This window comes from Acipenser ruthenus, chromosome 7 (genome assembly GCF_902713425.1).
Source record: "Acipenser ruthenus chromosome 7, fAciRut3.2 maternal haplotype, whole genome shotgun sequence".
NCBI classification, from domain to species: domain Eukaryota; kingdom Metazoa; phylum Chordata; class Actinopteri; order Acipenseriformes; family Acipenseridae; genus Acipenser; species Acipenser ruthenus.
This window is the reverse complement of record NC_081195.1, coordinates 56,754,972-56,780,714: the sequence shown is the minus strand read 5'-3', so window position 1 is coordinate 56,780,714 and position 25,743 is coordinate 56,754,972. Positions and strand designations below refer to the sequence as shown.

At 36.9% G+C, this 25,743-nt stretch overlaps 1 protein-coding gene across 1 annotated transcript in view; it reads left to right on the top strand.

The window, feature by feature from the left end:
- Positions 1-25,743, top strand: part of LOC117415557 (staphylococcal nuclease domain-containing protein 1) — a 186,814-nt gene that overhangs the window by 4,101 nt on the left and 156,970 nt on the right. The window contains exons 3-10 of the mRNA XM_034026068.3: positions 877-997; positions 1,615-1,696; positions 2,366-2,526; positions 5,508-5,599; positions 5,754-5,912; positions 6,951-7,057; positions 8,522-8,612; positions 12,173-12,286. Coding sequence (XP_033881959.1) covers positions 877-997; positions 1,615-1,696; positions 2,366-2,526; positions 5,508-5,599; positions 5,754-5,912; positions 6,951-7,057; positions 8,522-8,612; positions 12,173-12,286 — 927 coding nt within the window. The remainder of the gene's footprint in view (positions 1-876; positions 998-1,614; positions 1,697-2,365; positions 2,527-5,507; positions 5,600-5,753; positions 5,913-6,950; positions 7,058-8,521; positions 8,613-12,172; positions 12,287-25,743) is intronic.

Genomic DNA, 25,743 nt, shown 5'->3' with positions numbered 1-25,743 from the left:
GGCATTTATTTTTTTTTTTTTACATTTGACCACTTTGCAATTCTGGTTTCAATTCCACAAGCATGTGAATCAACCCTATTGAACTGCAATATAGCTTTTAAGTCTCGCAAGCAAGAACAATGCTCCGTATTAAATTGAAATCTCATTTTAAATCTCGTATGTACAATCCTTCAATAGAAATGTAGGAATTTGCTGCCACTCCGTAACTCGGGTGGGTTTAAAGTATTCAGAACAAATCAATGCGAGATACAAGTCAGGAAGGAGAGACATTGCACAACTGCACTGGGTTTTTTTTTTTCCTAGGTCATTTTTTTGTCATTGTGAATTGAGTAATTTCCAGTGTTTTTCTGGTGTTTTATTGGCTATAAACAGATTTAATTTGTTTTGTATCAGGGTGTTTTATCAATTTTTATCAGTTAAAAACGAAAATCAAAAGCCCTAATTATATTTGAGTGCAGTGGTTCTCCGCCCGCTCCATGTGCAGCTCCTACGGATTTATTATCTCGCTGACAACCTGTTATACAACTGCAGTTTGAGTAATTTTGCTTTCTCCAAAACGTGCCGTCATGACAGCGTGGCCCAAATGTGTTTTTAGTGTGAAAAGTTTGAGAACCCCTAATGTATGCTGTAGCTTTGACTCCCTACCCCTGTGTAGAGGCAGGGGAAATACTTTTTTTGCAGTCTGCCGCTTTGGAATTTGTAAGGCACCCAGGTTTCCTGTTCTGATGTGTTCTGTGGAATCTGCATGGCATACAGTTAAACCTTTTCAGTACCTATTTTTGGTCTACATGTGTTGTCATACACGATGAGAGTAGTCAATATTGCGTATAAATGTGATGTGCTATTGTAAATATTATGTCAATACTTGTCTTGTAGCCTTGGGCCTTTCAAGCCCGTGAGTACCTCCGGAAGAAGATGATTGGGAAGGAAATATGCTTTACTGTGGAAAACAAGACTCCCCAAGGAAGAGAGTATGGAATGGTTTACCTTGGCAAAGGTAATGGATTGTAACCTTGGTATGGTACAAAAGGAAATGTAAAAGGCATGGTGGGGCATCTTTGTTCTCTACATAGTTCACAAAACGTACCATGGAGTTGCCCTGGCACTGGAATCTAAAGAGATGACTGTATTAAATTTTAATTTTAATTCAAATCACTCTGTTAAATTCAGCCTTAAGATGGTTCTATACAATGTGGATGTAGGTTTTTGCAGCTAATAATTTAATACTAGTTCTGTAGTAAGGCCAAAAATGTAATGGGTCCTATTAAATCCAACACATAATTTGAAAAGATCATACAGCTGTGGCTCTGATTTACTTTTACTTGCAGTAGGAGCGAGTAAAGCCCTCTAGGTTAGGTCCCCTTTGGACTTCAAGCCCTCTTAATAAGGACTTCAAGCTCTCATGGTGCGGTTGTTTACATATGTGTTTGGACTATCTAGTTTATGCTTGGGTAGTTTGCAGTTGTGTGATTTCAGTAAGCCACCATGCAAAACATGTTTTGACTACTGTATATACAGTGTTACTTACTCTGCATTGTTTATGATGTGGTTAATTTAGCAGAGATATTGAACCCAATTATTGAGTAACAAAGTCATTATCTACTCTGCCCACAGATACAACTGGAGAAAACATTGCAGAGTCTCTCGTAGCAGAAGGACTTGCATCAGTCCGTAGGGAAGGAATCAGAGGAAACAAGTAAGAAACTAAGTGCACTTTCTTGTCCTGAAATTGCCTTGTATGCAGCATAGAAGTGAAATCTCAATACACTTGTATTTTAAAAGGAATCTATGCAAAGGGCAACACAATTGTTTGCATATCTTCTATATTCTTTAACTAAAATTCTTTGCTATTTCTTTGTTTTAATGCCATCTTTAGTACGTATCTGCAATCTGTAACAGCCAGAATATTATTATTATTTATTTATTTCTTAGCAGATGCCCTTATCCAGGGCGACTTACAATTGTTACAAGACATCACATTATTTTTACATACAATTACCCATTTATACAGTTGGGTTTTTACTGGAGCAATCTAGGTAAAGTACCTTGCTCAAGGGTACAACAGCAGTGTCCCCCACCTGGGATTGAACCCATGACCCTCTGGTCAAGAGTCCAGAGCCCTAACCACTATTCCACACAGCTGTAGCAAAAAAAAAAAAATTGGGGAAAGTTATGTCCCACAGGAATTTTTTTCAAAACTTGAACTATATAATGTGGGACTTCAAGTACGACCCAGAGTTGTTTTGCTAATATTGGACAACCTAGTATTACTCTTTGTACAAGCAAGAACACAAATCTGTAATGTTTGTCCAGGCATAACCATGTACGATTTAAGTATCTTTCACTCAAATTGTTTTGATTTCAGTCCGGATCAGGTAAGACTTTGTGATCTCGAGGACCAGTCAAAATCTGCAAAGAAGGGAATGTGGGGTGACGGAGCAGGCATTCACACTATCCGTGATCTGAAGTACACCATAGAAAATCCTAGACACTTTATTGATTCTCTGCATCAAAAGCCTGTTAATGGTGAGTGTATTTAATGACCAGGTAATTTACATATTTAAGCAATTTTTTCATGTCCTTGATTGTTTCGCATCTGGGAGCTGTATATATTGGTCTTGCCATGTAAATGTATTTGTCACACCATTCGTTGTTTGTATTCAATTAGAAACATAATTTCTCAAGTAGTTCTGTGTTTTGATTTGGTTCATCTGCTTGTCATCTTTGCTAGGAGTCTTGCAATTTTTGCTTGCCATTTGGATTCTGTGTGTACACTGGGGTATAAAGGGGTTCATGAATATGTATGACTAGGGGTCTACTTAAATCAGAGAATTTATGTATTTTTTCCCTGGTAGGTTATGGGATGAAATTAAGATTTTGCGGACCTCTTTAAACATTAAATAAACCAAAGTAGATAATATTTCAGAGCACTATAAAAGCCCCAAAATACTAAAACGGAGTGCTGTCATTTGTTAAAGACAAGCATGCAACATCCCCAAGCAGCTGTTGCCGACATTCTCTGTTGTGAAGACTTGCCCATTCATTGAGCTGCATCCACTGAATTTTTTGGAAGTCTAAGGCAATGCTTTACCAAGTTATACAGATGTGGAAATTGAATAGAAACAGTCCCAAAACTTGGTTACCCTCAAGGGCATCTGGCATTCATTAATAAAGGCCATATGCAGCACGTTCATTGTCATGTTTGTCTTATCCAGGTATTTATTTTATTAGTACAGAGTCAAAAGAAAGAAAGCGTGCCTATTCGGGTCTAAAATTCTAACTGTTTTTTAAAGTCTATATGTCACCTATTTCACATTACAATCTGATTAATTTTTTAAAACTACACTAACAGTGTTCTAAAAAATATATTTATACTTTTGCGCTGTAACTGTAAGATTTACAATCATAAAGCTTGTTTTGAGTGCTTCCACCAAAAAGCCCTGATTTCAAATCTTGACATCTGTGACGTCACTAGGGGAAAACACGAACCATGAACATGCATGCATATGTCTATGGCATAAATAAAACTATCATACATACTGGCCTATTTTGCGATGGTTAAACAGTATCAAATACATTTCACCTCAGATAGATGCAAGGGAATGCATTGCATGAAAATTGTACTGTATTCTGTGGAAGTAAAATCAACGAGTTTGTCAGTGCACAATGCAATGATCACTTCATACAACACGGAACATGGAGATTAAAGATTTTGTTTGTTGGTTTCTGGCAGGTAGAAATTGTATTTTTTGTCTTTTGTAAGACACTGGTACACAAGTTCACAAACACACGCAGACCTTTACAAAGACAGCTGTTCACGAAGACAATCAGTAAGTGACCATTGGTTCATTTTCCCCTGACAACAGGGGAACCATTTAGAAACCTAAATACTTTTATTTTTTTTAACCAGCCTTAAACAATTTCGTACCATTTTACTTTTATATCAAAAATACATTTTTTAAATAGCTGCATCTATAAGACACTTCACACAGATATAAAAATTATTACCATAGATTTTTTTCTTACCCTGTGCTCAATACTACTAGGCTCTCCATTGTGCATAATCAGTTCTCTGCAAGTGCTGCTTTTTTTTTATGTCAGATATTATCATAATTATTATAGAATATACCGTTATCATATAAACTCTCTGGCCCAAAACTACCCTAAGAAAATAAACATGAGCACGGCTTTCATATTGCTGACTTAATAGAAACAATAATTTCAGAGTACTATAAACCATTACAAACACATTGCGTGTTCAAGATTTCTGATGCAGAAGTCAAAAGAATGAATCCACTCATCCAGCTTTTTTAGGTAAGCTTTCGATTTTCAGTTTTATCTTTTGTAATCTTCATCTAAACATTACTGGGTAAGGGTGTCTGCCAAGAAATAATAATAATTATGTGTTTATCAGGAGGTTAGGCCTATTTAATTTCACTAAATCGGGGAAAGCATAAGTGTTTATTTCATGAATGAAGTTGAAGAGCTATACGTGACCATGCAAGTCATCTCCGCCTGTAATATAAACAATGCTTTGTTTTTGAAGTGGACGGGAAACTGTAAACGGTATTTGCAAGATATAAATGGTATAGAAATGCACTTTTTATTTTTTTGCCACAAATTAACTGCTAGCCGTGGTTAACTGTATACAAGAACAACATTCAGGATTGCCGACCTGCATACAAGGGGGCGTGTCGCTCGCATTCCTGCTGCCAGCGTGGTTATTTTCTCCTGCTGGAGGTTCAGAACAGTTCGGATTCGGGCCTCAAACTACTTATTCTTCCTCCCCACAATTTCTTTCATTACACACCACACCCCCACTGTCCTTGCTGTAATACAGACTACTCAAAACGTCGGAGAAATTCGTAATCATCGCTTTCACAGTCTGAAGCCATGTATATCTCTCATCTGTTCCTGGTATGTGTTTCCCTAGTGATGTCACGCCAACTTCGTGCATCATAGGTGCGTTGTCGGTATATTCCGGAATTATTGATAGTTTTATGTCTCTAAAATTGATCATGGGGATTTAATTTCTTGCTCATTGTGAAAGTAAACCAAGTATGACTCCAAAGCCAAAACATTATTTTCTATGTGAGATATGGACTTTTAAAGTAAACAGCAGTTTGTTTGAAATGAGGTGGCTGTGCTAGTACTCATTTAACTTGGCTACAACTGCCAGGAGTGCTTTTTGTCTGCACTGACTTTCAAGTTTGTTTTCTGAAAGCTGTTATTTGTTTTACGTTCTGTTTAGCAGCCTCTGTAGTAGCCTTTCGTTTTAATGTGTGATTCTGAAGCGAAATAGCGATCGATCGCATTTATGTGCAAAAAATTTACCTCCATCTGCATGCAAAGTTTCTTTGGGAAATTTCTTGACTCGATCCTCAGCTGAAATATACTTAGCTTTTTTTTGCTTTATCTTCCATTTTTGGTATAGCCAATGCTAAAAACTAGATTTTAGCAACCTGCATAATTCAATGACATTGTTTTTATTGTTCCCTTCTCCTTAGCTGTCATTGAGCATGTGCGTGATGGTGCGGTGGTTAGAGCTTTGCTCCTTCCTGACTATTACCTGGTAACAGTCATGCTGTCTGGTATTAAGGTAAGATTTTCTCGATAGTACTGACACAAATCATTATTTTTTAACAGACTTAAATCCCACAAAGAGCAGGTATTGCATTGGATGTATTTGTTTTGCAGAGGGCTGTCTCTGTTTAGACAGTGTTTAGAACTTTTTTTTTTTTTTTTTTTTGTAGTGTCCATCATTTAAGAGGGAACCAGATGGCCAGGAAATTCCGGAGCCTTTTGCCGCAGAAGCTAAATTCTTCACGGAGTCCCGCTTGTTGCAGAGAGATGTGCAGATTATTCTGGAGAGTTGTCCCAACCAAGTCATCCTTGGTACCATCCTTCATCCGGTAAGGATAGCAAAAAAAAAAGCTCAACCACAAACATCTGTCATCTGCTTTTGAAATCCAACCCACTAATCTTACAGAAGACTTTTAAACACTAAAATGGTGCAGTTTATTTATTTATTTATTTATTTATTTATTTATTTATTTATTTTTTTAATATATTACAACCCCAGAGCTACAGTGCCCCTCCATAGTGTCCGAAACTACTACTTAAAATGTACCACACAAGTGAATGTGTTTTCCACCTGTTGGGTGGTAGTTTGTTTTCTGGAAGGATGAAGTGTTAAGTTCACACTACTTTTAACCCTTTGCGGTCCATTTATTCAGTACCTCTCAGGCGCGTCGGGTCCAATTTATTTTCACATGCACTGTTTTTATTTTACACACACTATTTAAAAGTAATTTTATTCGTAGTAAAACAGGATTAAAAGGCACTGCATATCCAGACCTGTCCCACTCCTTGTTCGCTGTATTTTTTCACAATTTTTTTACTATAACATCTCCAAAAGCTTGGCAAATGTCTGTGATATTCTTTGAGCGCTGGATGCGGAAGCAGCTACCTTGTTTGTTTGTCAGTGTTATGTCTGTGGTGAAGGGACTGTGTATTGCTCAGATCCGCTTTTTTTTTTTTTTTTTCTTTTCTTCTTCTACCGGTCTCACTCGGCCATTGAAAGGTTTTTTCAGCTTTTTACGGAGAAAAAACGAGACCTGTGCTTGGCGGACTAGAAAGGAATAATTGTAATGTCAGACCTGGTCCGACATAGGACAGCAAAGGGTTAATGTCAACTATAAGGTGTACTGTAGGAAAAGCGGTTTATTGTTTAGAGTGTTCTCGTCTGTCATTCTGTTTGGATGCAGTACAGCTGTGTTTCATAGACGAACCATCCCGTGCACATAAATGAGAAAATGACTTATTTGCAATTGTAGTGCGTGAATTATTGTGGGGATTGGGGGGGAATGATGGTATTGGGTGGATAAATAATAATTTGAATGTGGTTTTCTTGTGTTCTTTTAATTTATACATAATATTTTCTTCCTTAGAATGGCAACATTACGGAGCTGCTCTTGAAAGATGGATTTGCTCGGTGTGTGGACTGGTCCATAGCAGTGTATACTCAGGGAGCTGACAAGTTGCGAGCTGCTGAAAGGTAAGAAACTAGGGAGGCAATGGTTATGACTTTCCTCAACTAAAACCGACATTTTCATAATTCTAAACTGAGCATTACTGACAAAGAGAACCAATCCTGATGCGAACAATTTCATACAATGAAAACCTGTTGGTCATAGCGCTGTGCTGGCGGCATTTTCAGGAGCTCATCACACACTGTGCTGCCTAAAGACAGTTCATATTAACATCCCATAATTTAAATATAGTAATATAAATCAAAAGTTATAACAAGGCTTGCGTGATTGATTCCGGCAGCCCTCAGTAGGAATAACTGAGGCTTCATACGGAGATGCTCCCTTGTGCTTCTTGCAGAGGTTAATCAGGCATGGTCACTGATATTAAACCTGCTACAACCAATGGTCTCCTTTTTTTTATATATATAATCTATCTATCTCAATCAAATTAGGTATCCGGGCTACAATACAGTGTGCAACCATGAGCTGCACTTCTACTCGGTCATGACTGGCCACAACAGATGGCAGTGACAATGAGGATACCAGGAAAATCAAACAAGTTTACTGTCTTAATTTATTAAATAGTACATTGAATGATACAATAACTGTGTTCAGCTTATTTTTCACAGTTGTATTATTATTAACAAAGGCATGTATAATAATAGTATGTCCCAGTGTTTCGGTTTTAAACTTTAATTTTGTTTTTACAAAAAAACCTGTTTGGACGTCAGAAACAGCTGAAAGTTGCTAAAAAAAAAAAAAGAGACCCCAGTTATTATCAAAGATCTCTACGAATCAAATCTGGATAAGGGCTTGGATTTAGCTACTGCTTTGTCCCTCAAATGTTACTAATCCTTCATCATAAAGTGTTGGATTGCTTCATCTTGAACAGTCAGGTGCCACATAGGGTTTAGACTGTCTACTACAGTCCCAGGTTTACAGAACTGAAATGGAAAAGGACACTCTCAACATTGATGACACATAATTGCATCTGTTATGCTTAGAATTCTGTGTTGCACCTGTCATGCATTTCAATAAGATTGCTCCCAACTGCTTTTGTAACCAAACTGTTGATGGTGGTTGCCAATTCAATATGTTCTTTGCCACTAAGACTTCTATGTCAACCGCTTAGTCTGTAGTTTCAGTGACCTACAGTAATTGTTGTCAGATTTTAAAAGCTTTTGTTAATTATTGCAAATGTTTAGGTTGAACTCTGCATTTAGGTCATACATGTTTAGTTAGACATGCTCTCCTGAAATTCACTGGACAGGTACTGTAATATTTTGCAGACAAACTGGGGTGACTCGTCTCCCAAGTAAAAGTAGCTGCTGCAAATATAAATGCATCTATGCAAATTGCTGATTTACTATTTTGCATTGTCTGTTGCAGGGTATTCATTTCAGACATCAGTGGGCAGCTTTAATACTTCAGTGATCGAAGAAGTTGATATGAAGTCTTTTCTTGACATTGCATTTTAATTTTATTGACAGATCTGCCAAAGAACGTAAAGTGAGAATCTGGAAGGATTATGTGGCTCCCACTGCTAACCTTGATCAGAAAGATAAACAATTTGTTGCAAAGGTAAGGCTTGTGTTAAATGCACTGAAGGTTGATGCAGAATTTGTGTACAGTATGTTTTTAGTTTGCAGACATCCTTGTGGTAATGAAGGGAGGCATACATTTTATTAAATTTGGGTTCTTGTTTGGAAATAGTCACTCCCACTAGAGAGTATAAACTGACTGTAAATTAAAGCTTTTTGAAGTCGTGAACAGCACTTGAAAAATTCCTTGCTGCTAGCTAAAACTTGTCAAAATGGTGTGCATTATTGCTGACTGAACTCTAATGTCTAGTTTGATTTTGACCAATTACAAAATAACCACTAGATGGTGCAGTTGTAATATAAAATTCACAGTAAAATTATGAAGACACGCCATTTTTGCAGAGCTAACCTAAACATCCTACATATGCAGCTGCTCATTGACTTGCATGTTATTGATTTTATTTTGTTGTTTGAGGGGATACGTGAATCAAAATAAGACAAGTTGTAATGGCATTTTATACATAGCTGAGGAAAGTAACAAGTTGTTTTTTTTTGTGAAGAATTTGAATTTTGTAAACCCTTTTAATTTTAATGCCGAATGTCAAAATACAATGGCATTGTTTTTAAATCAAACTGTATCCCACAATTGATTATTTTACCTATTGATGTTGAACAGCTTTTCATCTGTAGACTGTGCTATTAAAAGATTTTCTTCCATAAAATTATTGCTGGAGAAAGTGGCAGCTGGATTAGTTCAATGAAGTCATTGAACAATGTAATAATTTAGACAAAATTGAATCCTCCAGCGACTTCTGTTCTTAAAATGGGAGGAGGTGGGGTCTCTACAAAATGAATACATGAAGACCAATTGTTCTTGTCTAAAGTGTTTAATTTTAAGATTATGATGTCCCTAGTTTTAAAAAGAAAAACAGATTGGAATGTCCTTTCTGCAGTATCTATCTGGAAAGACTTGACAGGCTATTAATCACAATACTGTAGGAATGTGATTTGTCCAACTTGGGGATAATACTTCCGGACAGGAAATCCTGCTTTCAATTCATGATTATGCCGGCTTCACACACGGTGTCTTTTAAAGGGCTTTGGGGCAACATGAATGTGTGAAGTATGACATTATTATTATTATTATTATTATTATTATTATTATTATTATTATTTATTTCTTAGCAGACGCCCTTATCCAGGGCGACTTACAATTGTTACAAGATATCACATTATACATTATTTCACATACAATTACCCATTTATACAGTTGGGTTTTTACTGGAGCAATCTAGGTAAAGTACCTTGCTCAAGGGTACAACAGCAGTGTCCCCTCACCAGGGATTGAACCCACAACCCTCCGGTCAAGAGTCCAGAGCCCTAACCACTACTCCACACTGCTGCCCTGTCATGGATCACGACATTCAGAACTTGATCTAAGGGTGCCTTTTAAAAAGAAAAGAAGAAAACATTATAAAACAGTACTGTATCCATTGTGAAAGACTTGCTAGCGGTGCCAAAAAGGGGTGTGTGTGTTTGTTATTTTAAGCAAAGTTCCTGTTCCTTTAGGCGGAGCATCTACAATGAGAAATCTGTTTCACCACACTGGTGTACTCTTAGGTGAAGTGTTCTCTTAGGAGGTGTTCATATACATGGGAGACTACTGTACTTCATCGTGGTGCATTGTAAAACTTGGATTGTAGCTGAACCATTGTTTTAACCTGCAGCAATGCAGACCAGCAAGTGCTGATATTTAATTGGAATTCATGTAGCTTATTGTAGTGTAGTAGGTTTATATTTAGATCATAAAGTATTTTTAATTGCATCATTTTTTTCTGTGAGGTACTGTTTTATTAATACAGTGGAATGTAAAATGAGATTGGGTATGATTGCTGAGCTGACCTTATTAGAGTTTTGACTTATCTTAAAAGCTCCTTAATGCTGGATTATTAGGAGAGGAGCGGGGGACGGTGTTGGACAGTTGGCTGCAGCTTGAGTAAACCTTTATGTTTTTAATGAATGTGAGAGAAGCTCATTAGAGACCAAGGGTAATATACTGGTCCTGCTAGGATAGGCTTTTACAGAGGAGGCCTGACTCTGGAAGCTGAAATGGATTTTTGCCCCCGTGGTTTAATTTCTGCTGTCAAAAGGCAGTACGTCAGCATAGATAGATGGATGGTAAAACTGCTAATGCTGTCCCTGGAGGTGTGCTGAAAGCTAATGCAAGTCCACCTTGGCTAAATACTTTTGCGATTTTGGAGGTGCTTGTTCTTGGCTAAATTTGGAGATTTTAAAATCGCTGACCTGAAAAGATTTTAATTATTCCTCGTCTTTTGGTTTTGTAGCAGATTGTGTGGCACACCAGCATCTGTTCATTTTAATTACCACCAAAATGTATGTTGGATCTATTTGTTGCAAGTTTAATTGGCTGTTATCTAAAACTTATTTACTTGCTAGCAGAGTCCATGTCATTTTGTGCAGCATATAACTATAGTATATTGCATTCAATAACTTGGCTGTTTTAGGCTGCATTCACACTGGATCAGTTTCAAACGGACTCGGTCTGGTTTGTTTTGTTTGAAACCACAATGTATCCGTGTGCTTGCTGTTCATACTTATCTGCGAGCAAAGGGACAGTTTGTTTGGATAAAAGCTAAAGGGTGTTTTTTTTTTTTTTTTTTTTTTCAGGACTGAGTTAGTTTGTTCACAATGCAGTTTAAGTGCACTCCGTTCATTTTTATATGGTGTGTGAACCGGATGTTTAAAATACCCTGCAAGACATCTTGGTATCTTGAAAGAAGACAGCTATTGATGTGCTGCTCTGGTTTTTAATAGGTTATTGCATATTGCTGTGGAAGAAAAGCATGGGAACTATGGGAGCACTTTGATTATTTTAATTAATACATTTGTAGAATGCCTATTATAGGAGAACAGTGCAGTATTCAGTTACGCTATACTTCACTGTTCTTGTACTGTAGGCATTAAAGTAATTTGAGGAAAGACTGATTTCTATATACCGAGCATCAAAAGAAACTTATCACTATTATAACACATTTATTTAAAAAAAATCATGGTCTCATTCCAGTTATGGGAGAAAAAACAAGTGGGAAATCACCTGACCAAAAACAAAGAGCCCTACATATACAGTAAATGTGAAAATATGTATTTGTACAAGAAAAAAAAAGTTAGATAATCTGCACAATATTAAATGACAAATATACCAAACAAATATGGGGTTGGAATTGGCCATAATTTGGCCCCTTTTTGGTTTTTGTAGTTTTCTTGCGGTTCAACAGGTTACAAGTACAGATTTCAATCAAACTTGGTTGTAACTACCATGACTATCTGGATAAACTTCTTACTGCCCTTCAGTATTTTCGGTACATGGGTTGATATTTCAATTATTTCGAAAGAATGTTGTAACATTAGAGTTGAATAGCCATTTATAACCTTTCAATCTCATGTTACATTAGGTTGTCTGACTGGAAAGGTGAAATATACTTTTACGTGCCGTGCCCATGTTCCACAATTTGGCTCATGGGTTTTTTGTTCATACAAAAAATAATCGCTTTCTTTTTTTTGGCCTTTTTCTTGATCTAGGTAATGCAGATAGTGAATGCAGATGCAATTGTAGTGAAACTCAATTCTGGGGAAAACAAGACCATCCATCTGTCAAGTATCAGACCTCCCAGAATAGAGGGAGAGGCAAACCAGGTAAGTACAGTTTTTTGGTATGTATTTACTATGAAGGATATTAAATTGCGTTTGGGCCATCAATTTTGTTATCTGCAGTAATGTGAATTGCCACACAGTGGTGCTGTTGCAGTAACAAGCAGCTTGGTTGGGGAGCTGGAGTGTTGCACTGAATGATATAATTGCACATTCACCACATAGCTCCCCTGCTGCATGTTTTATTTAATTTTTTTCTCCAGTCTTGTTTTTTTCCCTGTTACTGCTAGCTAGATGTTCAGTTATTTCTATGGATAAGATTACACCATACCAATAGCATTTTAAAATGTAAATCCACTCCTGATCCGGAGCTAAATTAGCACTATAAATCAATGCAAGGAGTTTATTTTTATTGACGATGGCAAGACCAGGGGTTCTAAGATTTGTCATTTATGGCAATCTAGACCATATGTGTTGTGATGCACATGACAGAATATGATTTCAATTGATTAGAGATCTGCTGAGCTTTGTAATTGGGGATCCAGATTCGGTGATTATGCATAAAATGTTGACAGATGAAAAGACGGCAGGCTTCTATTAAGGCACAGATGCAGGTTGTTTTGGTCTACTGTATGTGGAACAGGGTCTGGTTAAAGAGAAATGTTAAGATTGCACCCACAAAAAAGTATAACATTTAAAGCCAGAAGTGTGAAAAGTGAAATACATATTTTGTCAATTCAAATGGTGTACTTTTAGATGTGTGTATTGTGGTGTGTGTTTTTTAAATAAAGCTAGATTTAACTGAACATTCAAAACACAATGCCAACCTACAGTATGTTGCAATCAAGTCAGTACCAGTGATTTCTTGAAAAGGTACCTCCTGAAATATGTTTTAAAAACTAAATCTAAATCCGACTATACTGTAAACAAGCCAAGTGGGGATTGAAGTGTTGACAACAGAACTAAAACCACACGCCAATCATTGTTTGCGTATGCTACAGTTTTTGGTTTTGAATGGCTAATTATTAGCAACTGTTGCTGGTGACCAGACCACATCTTGAAAAAGATATTTGACAGTTTTAGGGTTAAAGCCAACACAATGTATATAATATGACATTATTTTGTGGTAACAAAACCCACTATTGGTTGTCGGTCTGGCGCATGAATAAAAGTGCAGTTTCCTTTCCCTAGTGCTGTTGCATTGATTTAAAAAAAATAAAAAATGCTGGATTTACTGCAGTGATTCTAAGAATTCCTTGTTTAGCAAAATAGTAACCCTGCAGGCTAAATAAGAATAGAGTCAGCTGTTTAAAACATAGCTGTATAACTGAAGCTTTAATACTGTATCAATTTGATGAGAGAATGAAGATTAAAATACACAACTATAAAAACGTTTTCCCTTTATATATTGGACAACAGTATTTACAGACATCTTAAGTCCCATATACATTTCAACTTTTTTTTTTTTTTATACCATAAAACATGTAAGCTGCTGAAACTGAGATGAAAATGCAGTCCCATGATTACCATGCAATATTCCATTTTCTTGCACCATATTTGCTTAGTTACTGAAGATTATTTAAGCTTTTTTTTTTAAACTCTGGAAATGTGAGTGTTGTATAGTGTAGCAGACTGTCGCATACAAATCCTATAGCTGTCAAAACCAATGTTTCAATGTATGTAAACGAGTTTAGTATGTAACCTGAACAGAAACCATGGTTCTTAATGCAAGTGCTGCAATGCATAAGAGAGGTGTTATGAATCTGAGTAATGTCAAAGGATGCTTGTACTGTAGCTCTCTTTGTAACTCCTGCCCACTTCACGTGGTATTAGTCTGTCAATACTGTCGCCAACAACTGAATAAAATAGCTTTTTGAAACGCCTAATTTTTATTGTGTCCTGAAGTGTTGACATTCACATGTCAACCAAATATTATAAATGCATCCTAGATCCTGATGACAAGACCGCGTGATCTGTTCAATTCAAGTTTGTCCGTCGTCCCGCCTTGGCCTTTGGATGCTGTTGGTTTACATGCCTAAAGAACACATTTGATTGATTTTAATGCAGTATTTTCCCCCAGCTGGACTCTCCCAGGCTTTTGGTGCTAATGTTAAGCCTGTCCGGCTGCTGTCCTGTACCTGATATGTGCATAGTAGTTGACTGTGTTGACGATCCATTGGCATTCACTTGTACAGAATTCATCACGGACAAGCAAAGTGTACCAACTCTAGGCATGCTATATAAAATAACTTTGACAGAATTTCAGAGGAAGAAAAAGGAAGAGTGTTTTTGCCACATTGACTACTGAATGTACTCATGCTCATTAGTGATACATTTTAAAGTGTACAGTATATGCCACTCCAACATAACAAGAAATTAGGTCTAAAGCCCCTTGTAGGTGTCTCTTGCATTATGTAATGGTTCTTCATTCTAAACTATCCCAAGAACCTTGACTTTATCATTGTATTTTATCCAGTTGTGCACAAGTCAAACCGTACTGTTTTAAAATGGAAAGCATGGATTCCTATTTCGGCTTTTAGGAGAACTAGAATGGCTGGATGAGGAGATGAAGGCATGTAATACAAAGTGTACAATATAAGGTGTGTTTTCAAAGAAGAAAAAAATGGATTGAAACAATTGAAAAACCCTAACACTTCAGCAGCATTTTTTTTTTTTTTTTTTTTAAAACACAAAATACTTTGTTTCTATGAAATAAGACTGATCCACAATTAATTTTTTTATACCCAGCAGTTGAATAAGCTGAACTGGCATTTCTTTGCAGCAAATCATTTTGGCTGTGATTTGCAGCCTAGTGATTTCAAGATTCAGTGGTGCACAGTAAGGGGTCAGTATACTTACTGAAGGGATTGCAGTTGACCTGAAGATCAAGCGCATAACTGTAGACTCCTGTCTTCCCCAAGCTAAAAAGCAATAAACTGCTCCCTACTTTTCCATTACTCCAAGTACAGCATGATAAAATAGCACAGGTGCTCAACAGTTTTGTGACATCTAGTACATTTCCTTTCTCCCTCCCTAGGTGGTGGTGCACCAACCCTGTGCATTTTTTCTCCCTTCATGGCAAATGTCCTCTCAAATTGGCATTTTGTAACAGTGGGTTTTGGTGCTATTTGGAACCTTTTTGACAATATAAACATCTTTTCCTGCAAACTGTTCGAATTTGACTACACGTGTATGTATCAATGAATATCGTCGTCACTACGTTCCTGATGTTGCGACAGCAAACTCACAGACTTTAAGAAAAGTCGGCAAATTAAAAATAAAATCCTTCTCTGGGCGATGTTGTGCCCAGGGAAGGAGCTTTTGTGCATGATTTGTAAACTGTGAACCGGGTGGAAATAACTAATTTTCATTGTACCATCTTTTCCAAAGGCTAGAATAACCATTTTGTCCTTTCAGTGGTACATATCTTCAAATGCACAGTTCAAAGCATGCATTTAATAATTGCCAGTAATGTTTTGTATTTTCCCCCTGATCCCCAATTTGGTTATACCCAATCGTTGCGTGTTTAGTGAACCGTAGGACAGATTGTATCAATTTTAATATTTGTAAAGTCTGGTGTTGCTTTGAGGCAAATTCCCTGGGAATGCTGTATCAATTCTAACATAACACGGACATGGTCGATTTGCACAGGAGTAAAGACACAGGAAGTTTGAGTTTTTGAAATTTTACAGAAGCTCGCGGTGTCCTGTAAAAAGTCGGAGCACCTCTGGGAATTATCTGGGATAAGAAGAAATGGATAAGTTCGCATGGGACTAAATTTCACAGATGTTGGCAAGAATTCCGAAACCACCAGTTTGTGATAATTTTTAGTCCTATGTGACACAGGCTTTATTTCATGTTTAACTGTTCATGATATAATGTGTTCCGGTACTTCTTTTTTTTTTTTTTTTTTTTTTTTTTGGGGTGGTGGGGACAGGGACTCGAGCACTGTGTAGGTATTGTCTGCACAGTTAAGCTGTATTTGATTCTGATATGTCCCTCTGGTCCATTTGTATACTTTGGAAAGGCTTTACTGTAGGTTATGTTCTGCTTGTTAAACTGTCTTGTCAGATGAAACGGTTGCTATAAAGCTGAGCCTTGTCCACCATTTAATTAAAAGAAGACTTCATGCATTGTCTTGCTTGCTTTTTGTTTTTCAAATGCATTAGAAGGGTAGTTTGCTTTCATGAAGCAGGGAAGCCCAGAGAGAGCAAAACAGATTTTCTTGCCAATACCAACTGATGAAATGCAAATCCTTCTAAAATGGTAGACTTCCAATTATGTGGTTTCAACAAGGAATCAGATTTGATAATGAAAGTGATTAAGAAGGGTTTTTGTATGAAGAGTGCTGGGTTAGAGCGGCTTGATTTTCATGTTTTGTAATTGACTTTTGTAATGGACTTTGCTAATAAGATTAATAACTAGGGTTCTGAAATTAACTAACTTGCTTAGATTTATATAAAACTTGTTAGGTATTCCAAAATAATAATAATAAAAAGGAACGGTTGTATTCAAAGGGCCACTAGGAGGACAGAATTAAATGACAATTAAATCTGCAGTCTAGAAGATGGGATAGGGTGTGTGGGGTGTTTTTTTTTTTTGTTTTTTTTTTTTTTAAATCTGGAAATTTTAATGTGTGAAATTTACCATGTTAATTTAAACAATGGGGATGTTAAATTAAACTGCACATGGACAAAGTGTTCTAGTGTGTGAAAAACCATGAAAGGTTGAGCAACCTTTTCATTCTATTTTATACCCCCCCCCAGTTATATATTCTGACAAGACAACCAGGAATTCTGAGTGTTTCCCTAGCATTACTTGCTCTAAATGGTTGTACAGTACATTACTGGATTGTCTTGTGTCATTGTCAGTCAGTGATCAATAAGCATCAATGTGTGACGTGTAAACATTTCATCCTCATTGAACCTGTAATAGCAGGTTACCTGTGATATACAGCATGTCCAAAAACTAATGACCAAGCTGTTGCAATTTCAAACCCAGATTTAAAATAAAAATTCAGTTCTGCATTGCAGTTTCTCTTATGTGCAGTAGATTTTGCTTTGCATGGAACTCATCCAATTGTTAATTTCATGCAATTTTTATATAGTTTTGAATCCTAATATGAGCAACATTCCGCATATGACATCTTTGGCCCGTAACCTACATGTAACCGTGTTCTTGTATCCAAGTGCATTAAGTCACTGAGGTTGACTGTGTCGTAATGCAGAATTTCAGAGCTTCAGTTTCTGCAGGACTTCGATTGATTTTGCAATAATTGTCACCAGAGCGATCAGTCTTGTGATCTTGATAATTTATTCTTTTAATATATCGGCAAGGAAAAAGCTTGGCTGTGATTGACTTAATTTTCATGCTTTTTATAAAGAAAAATGACCATGTGCACAACACATGTGTGTTTGGCTTTTTAGAACCTATTTTAAGTAGCATTTGTTTGGGATGTACTAGGTTGCCACTATTCATTTCTAGGTTATTTACTACAATATCATCCTTTTTTATTAAGAATTTGAGACTTTGTTTGTTTGTTTGCAAGCAATTATTACTCATCTGTTTCTTAATTTCCCTAGGGTGTTACATTCACAGGGTTAGAAACTAACAATATTGTGCTACTAGTCCAAAGGACTGGTACCTTTTGAAACTTGCTATGATGTGAAGTGCCTAAGTTGGGATCAACAACAACAGTTGGTCCCTAAAAATAGGCTTCGATTTTAATTTGCTAAAAAAAACAGTTATTTATTTATTTTTAAACAGAGTCTTCGTAAACGCTCATACAGATCGACCAATCAATCATCTGTTTGCACCTCGTTACTGAGCAACTAACTGTACTGCGTGCTGAGAAACTGACACCTCAGTGCGTTTACATGAGCGTAAGAATTCCGATATTTTTCGGAAAACAGTTTTTGGAAAATGTATTGGAATATTCCGAAAGTCAGTTTTCGGAAAACAGCACCTAGATATTTCCTATTAAATTCCAAAAACTAACAATGTATCATGTAAACACACTTTTCTCAAAATCTATTCCGATAGCGTACTGCACATGTACAAACTTTGACCTTCATTCCTGCATGTGGTTTTAGAAAACAGAGAAAATAATAATAATCTGTAGACAGTCTGCATGCATCCATTTTGTCTAGTTAGGGATAAAGTAATACATTTGTTAAAGTCCGTATGTATTTGTTAATCGTCATTACTGAAGCAGCAAATGTTTTCCAGCTTTAAAATTACGTGAGAAATTAAAATAATGTCTGTAAAAGAAACTGGTAATATAGAACAGGATGAGCTGTTGGAAAGGCTGATTGCACATTTTTGGGAATCTGAATAGAGGTATAGGATAGTAATCTTTGAATTTAAGACCTGACACTTTGATAAAGCACTTGAGTTATTGGATTGGTCTCTGTTCTATTGCAGAAATGTCCGGTCTGTTCAAATCGTACTTAAGCTACTACAGTACTTTTGCATGCGAAAATATCCTGTGTTTTCCGAAAACTTCAATCCATGTATACAGTTTAATTCTAATTAGATTTTCAAACGTTAATCATGTAAACACAGAAGTGACGTTTTTAAGAATCAGTTTTCTGATTTCAGTTTTCTGAAAACTAATGTTAAAACGTTTTGTCACGTAAACGTACTGACTGACCGCACCAGATGGGATGACAGAGGAAAAAAATATCTCTGCTTACCTTGCTGACCATGAAGCACTGCCTGAAACTGACACTGATGACACAAAAAATGTTTATTTTATTGAACGTTACATGTGTTGCTGTTTACAAAAATGCTGGTTGGCTATGAATTACTATCTACAATAATTAATGTACTCGCGTACACATGCAGTCTTCACTAAAGTCCCCATTTAAAGATGGTACTTTTCACTGTAGCCCTTGGGATGAAATTCTTAGCTAGGTGGCTTTTTTTTTTTTTTTTTTTTTTTTTTTTATACTTTTTTTAATTAGCAGTGGGAGAGAACCGCTTCAGCAAGTATAGTAATGAGAGCATAACAAATACAAAAGAAAATCGAGGGAAACGCAGATCTTTTCAAGAAAGGTGGGAGTCTTTGTATAAATGGATTTTATATGTTTAAATATAAAACTGCAATAACAGTTCTGCTTGTGAAGCATCCAGACTATAATTTGACAAAACAGGTGATTTATTTGCATTGTGCGGGACCTTATTGTCCCTCATTGGTGCTTGAGCCCTGGAGCACTCGCAGAATCACCGCCTGTGCACCTGTTATCAGTGATTTAAAGCCTGGTTTTCAAACAAACTAATTATTGCTCACCAATACTGTATTGGTGTAAGAAAAGTGTGTTTTAAAAGCAATTTCAGCTTCCAATCACTTAAAATATGCCGAAGACAATATAAACAACACCAATACTGTTTAGAGAAGAACTCAACTTTATTATGAATATTGTGTTATGTTTTTAAGCAACATACTGCAATAATGTTCATTATGGTAATTGTTTGTTTATTAGTCTTAAAATGTTTAGTAAAATGTGACCTATTGTTTGACCTCGTTAGTACAACCGGCCCCCTTTGCTAATGACATCTTCAGTCAGGGTCGTAACCCATCCATTTTTGTAAAATGACTTTACACTTCCTTCAAAAGATGCAACGCATTTCAGTATATTCAAACGATAAACTTTGCATCCCGCACAGCGGGAGAACACAAACGTAAAACGTCATTAAGTGGGGTTGGGATTGCAGGGGAGGTGAAGGGAGGTTTCAGTTCTGAGTGACTTTTTTCTAAGCATTTTGTGAATGCTTATTCACCACTGCTACACCCTGTTAGAAAATTGACTTCCCTGTATTTTAATGAAAGACTAAAATTTGTTTTAAGTACTTGCACAGAGGACTCGCACAGACATCAACTAGTCCTCATTATATTAATTCGCTGCAGGCAAGCGTGAGTTTCTAACCCTGCATTTAAGACAGGTTTATTTGATTGTATCCTCTACAAACCTAGAGCCCTGCAGTTAGGCAATTTGCCTGCAGTTCATATCGCAATTAGCATAGCATGGATTCAAGAACAGTAATCTGGCTTTTCTAGCACATTTTAAGCAACATTTATAATACATAATGGCATAATTGAAAACTACATATTTACTGTAGACCATAGGCGCAGAGTTTTTAAATTCCCGGGGGGGTGGCGGCAAGTTAGTTGTCTCCTCCCCCATCCCCCCTCGCCATGCTGCTAATTTATTATTATATACTTATTAAAAAAAAAAAAAAGTGTACAAAATGTTTAAAATACTAAAATGGTGTTGCTGTTTTACTTTTTTTTTTAATTCTGCAATTGATTTATCTACTAACAAGTAAAAATAAATCAGACATGTCTAATGCAGCGGATTTACAACTTGAACTCTACATTGATAATAAATAAATAGCTATGAACACACTGAAACTACTTCAGTACAGACAGCAAAAATACTGGGCACTAGTAGTTTCCTTTTAGACTAGCAATCGATGTCAGTTGAAATAAGCACTTAAAACACCAATATGGCAAATTTTAGTTTTTTTTTTTTGTCCAACTATTTTTTTTTTTCCATTTTACAACTAAGCCAGTATTTCAATTACTGCAGCACAGTTTCCCTCCAATAAAACTTAATTTGTAGCGTCTGCCCTGGTTAGGGCAGGGGAAATTTAAAGTTGAATACCCTTTCAAATATAGTCAAATACACCCCAAGTGCACAAGTGCAGTTTAAAATTGCATTTCAAAGCAGTTTTATTAAATGATAAAGTATAAAAAGAGCACCACAGGACCCTAATGTATCAGAAGAAAGTTAGAATTAGAGAGAAGGAAGTCGCTTCCACACTTGGTTGCTTCCACATATGCTTCAAGTTCTTATCTGCATGTGTCTGGTCCGGGGTTTTGTGTCTAATTGTTGGAAGCTGCATGCAGATCTTTGCCTAGGCATGTTATATCATCTTCAGTTTTGAACAATACCAGTGTTTATTTATTTATTTATTTATTTTTTTAATTCACTAAAAACGTTTTATGTTGTATGAAGAGATAAGACAGTTAAAATAGTAAATTAATTTATTGACAAGAAAGTTACAAATTACAGGTGGAACCTGAGTTAACTTCATTTGGAATTTAAACTTGTACAGAAGCTTTTCAGAAAGACGTGATGCTGTTTTATCGCTGATTTTAATTTTGAACGTCATAAGCTGTCAATCTTCGTTGTTGTTTTGGGGGAAATATCCACATAAATGTAAGCGCAAAACTAGGACCAACAGCACTCTGGAATACAGCCTGCTGTTTTGAGAATTGTATTGAAATGTGTTTTCAGTACTGAATTCAGTTTATAGTTTTTCCTTTTTTTAACGTTTAAAAAAAAAAAAAAAAGTGAAAGCAATGAATTGATATGCATGTGCATACAAATAAAACAGGACTGCTTCACTTGTTTGACTCAGTTTTACATTTATTATACTTGTAAATAACGCTTCAGTACCGCTGTCATATGTGCTTTGAAGAGTGACGTTATAGGGGCTATCAAAAAAAAAAATAATACAATTATTTTAAAAAACCTTTAGAGTCCAGTGCATGTACATGTATTGCTGTTTTTGTAAACATCTGAACGCTAATTCATAGAAACCATTGCTATGTTCCCCAGCTGTTCATATGAAAGGGGTAGCATTTCCATTTGTATAGCTTCTTAATCAGTGATTGCAAAAAGGGAGCTACAACCTGCATTCTGCGTGGTCATAGTGTCCCACATTCTACAAGTTCATAAACATCCCATCAAAATCCCGGGGAGGGGGGGACGAGCCCTCTTTTTAAAATTCCGGCGGGGGCTGGGGACCCCTCCCCCCACCCCTGTAGTCGGCGCCTATGCTGTAGACGTATGTTCCTTGCTTGATTTCCATTGTATTTCTTTAAATCTCCTCTAGCTGAAGATTGTATTATGAGAAAGCTGTATTTGAGGCATTCAAAGAACAGTGTTGGATGTAAAACTAAGTTGGTCTGACTTGTGGCTTTTGGTCGACTAGTCAAGAGGAACACTTGTGATTCAAGATGAAACTGTCTTATGTTATAGATGCGGCACAGGTTTCTTCTTGTGGCTGCTTTCCTTCGCATGACTGATTAATGCAAATGGCCTCCCTGACATGTATTGTGTAACTGTCTTCACGGTCACCTGAACTAAACAGTCCCCTGCTCTTGCCAGCCAGTGTAAACCAGAAATGATTCTTTGCAGACCCTTTTAACAGGTAATTTGATAATTGTGTTTCACATTATATAAAATTTGCATCTCCTAGTTGCATGTTGGTTTTAGTTACAAATAGCTACCGCAACCCCCACCCCCCCAAATAGCTACCGCAACCCCCACCCCCCCAAATAGCTACCGCAACCCCCACCCCCCCAAAGGAATTTTAAATGTGCATTCATACCATGGGTAAGCAGCACTGTCCTCAAAGGGTCTTGTACACTACCAAAGGAAGAGGCAGAAATCATGAAAAAAGTGTTTAGAATGTCAATCAGTATTCCATTTGCTTTGTTTTATTGCATACCTTTTGGTACATATTTTGATTTAGTTTTATGCAGTGTTCATGCCAGCATGATAGAAAATCACTAACCCACAAGATTTTTTTTACTTGCATTAGACTACCAATTGAATTTGTAGTATGTGTGTGTTCCAAATTCCTCCATTAAAAGCCAAACCCAAAATAGTTCTTGACAATATTTCAGTTGGGCTTTCGATAAATAGTTAATATTTTTGTATTATCTGAAAATACAGGCTTGAGATCCATTTAAAACCCTACAGAAGCAAGTGACGGAAGTCAGTTTAACTGCATAAAAGCACTGTCTTTGCAGACCTTGGTGGTTTGTTCCCAGGGTGTTTGGACTGAATAAAATGAGGCTTGTCAATTCAGCTCACATGCAAGTAGAGAGAAGAAAGGGGAGGAGAGAGGGGAGGGCAGCTTTATTTTTAAACACAACTTCCATGTACTATAGTTCTCTTGTTAGTCACCCATTAAAAAGAAACCGATAAAGTATAATCTGTTATTCTTTGGTCTGGAGCCACAGAGATACGAAATCTGTTAATTCATCCAGTAGTGGGTTAGAACATTATATTCTCCTTTCCACATCGGCTGATGCTGACTGTCCAGAGCTGAATTTGTTCTGCATTTCTTTGTGCAGTAACTATACATTTTCTATTGCTAGCCTGATGGTGGATCAAGACAGGTGCAAAGATTACACAGTTTAACGCTTAATTAGCAGTTGACCTTGTTCTTGAAAGTTGACGTAAACCTGTTTTTACCTACTACTTCTACGTATCTATTTCATCCAACTGTCCCCACATCCCAGTCCCCAACAAATTAATCAGTGTTTCTTTGCCCAGCGGGAACCTTGCTGCTGCCAGTAGAATATGATGTATTTTGCTGTTCAAGCTAAGCTTTGTCTCTTATTCAGCAGGAGCTGAAAAAAAAAGGCAGCGAGGTGAATCAGTGTGTGTACATAAGTGGTTATGTAACCAGTTCAGGAAGCCTTGCCATCTAAGAGGCTCATTAGTATGCTAGTTGTACATTTCTTCCCTTTTGGCTGTGTCATTCACTTGTTCTATTTCATTGTAATTAGACATGTCCCTGAGTTGACATTTTAATGTAAAGACAAACATTTGCAGTAAATTGTGAAAACACACAACATGATCCAGCACAATTGGGATAACATCATAACTGAAGAAACCTTCGTCTTACCCAATTTGTCAGTACACAGGAAACCCTGTTTTAGTTTTGCAATACAATATTCAATAAAACACCCTTGAAATTTCTTGAAGCTAATTGATCTACTTTAAGACCCATGATGGAGAGAAGTGTGCTGGAAGTGGGTATCCATTTTCCATACCACATTGATCATTGGATGGTTATGATTTTAACTTATTACAGTATGTCCTAAAGCTATTTCTCCCTTATGTTTTTAATAAGGATTGTTTAGTGCCTTAAATAAATCCTGAGGATTTGAGTAATTTGCTACAATGGCTTTAGAACAAGCTTATGTGTTGAAATCTCATCTTATTCTCTGACTGATGATAATACAACATATTTTGTTTAAATATAGCTCATACAGCATAAGTAGGGCTTCTGATTTTCGGTTTAAACCAATAAAACCCGATAAAACATCCCTCATACAAAAAAAAAATGAAATCGGTGGATAGCCAATAAACACCGGAAAGCACCGAAAAACTGTGGAAATGGTTAATCAATTCACGTTGACTTTACCCTATTCCCCTTAAATAAAACCTACTACAAAAATAATAATAAATACATTTCCCAGTGCTCCTGGGCAATGTCCCGCCTTCCTGACTTGCATCTATCATTGATTCGTTCTCAATACTTTAAACCCGCCCCAACTACTGAAGGACAACACATTCCTACATTTCTTTTTTTTTTTTTTCGTTTGCCAATTATTTTTATTATTTTCTCCCAATTTAGAATGGCCAATTTATTTTTTTTAAGCTCAGCTCACCGCTACCTGCGCTGACTCGGGAGGGCGAAGACAAACACACCTCCGAGCGTGTGCTGTCAGCCAACTGCTTTTTTTCACACTGCAGACTTGCCATGCAGCCACCCAAGAGCTACAGCGTCGGAGGACAACGCAGCTTACAGGCAAACCTGCAGGCGCCCGGCCAGACTACAGGGGTCGCGGTGAGCCGAGGACACCCTGGCCGACCTAGCCCTCCCTCCCCCTGGGCGGCACTTGGTCAATTGTGCGCCGCGCCCTGGGAGCTCCCGTCCACGGTCGGCTGTGGAATATCCTGGACTCGAACTCGCGACGTCCAGCCCCTCATTCCTACGTTTCTATTGGCAACTCCGCTTGCAAGATTTAAAGAGATTACAATCAGGATGGAGGCTTGTTAGCGGGATTTCAAGCTGTATAACAGTTAAGATATGGAGGATTTAAAACAGAATTGTGGCGAAATGTACAAAAATGCCTACACACAAAAACCCCAGAAGAATGTGCCCGTGACCATTCGTTGTGGAAGACAGCAATGGAAAGAAGGTACAACTTAAGTGTGCATGTACTGTCGAGTTACTATACATGTTTTGACAGAACAAAAACAAAACAAAAAAAAGCCCCGAAAAAAAGAACGATTTACATAAAACTAAAAAATAGCTCAAAATAAGCACCGCAAAATGCAATTAATAAAACCCCAAAAACAGAAGCCCTAAGCATAAGTAAATGAATAACAGAATGTTTTTGAAGTTCATACCAGATAGTTATCAAAGATTTTCTCCATCTGGTTTGCTGACTGCTGCATAATCCAGTTTATATCCCACCTGTCATTTGTTTTCATCGAGTTGAATTTCAGAAAACCAGTGATGTTTTAATCACAATTCTAGTGATTTGGAGCATCTTTTTTAGATGTTTTTTGTAATTCATTTTCTGTTAAACCACAGAATCGATGTTCAGACATTTTCTCTTGTTGCGAGTGCTGCAGGGTAGAAGGGTATTCCTTTGAAAAGTGGTGGGACTGACAGTGATGTGAACC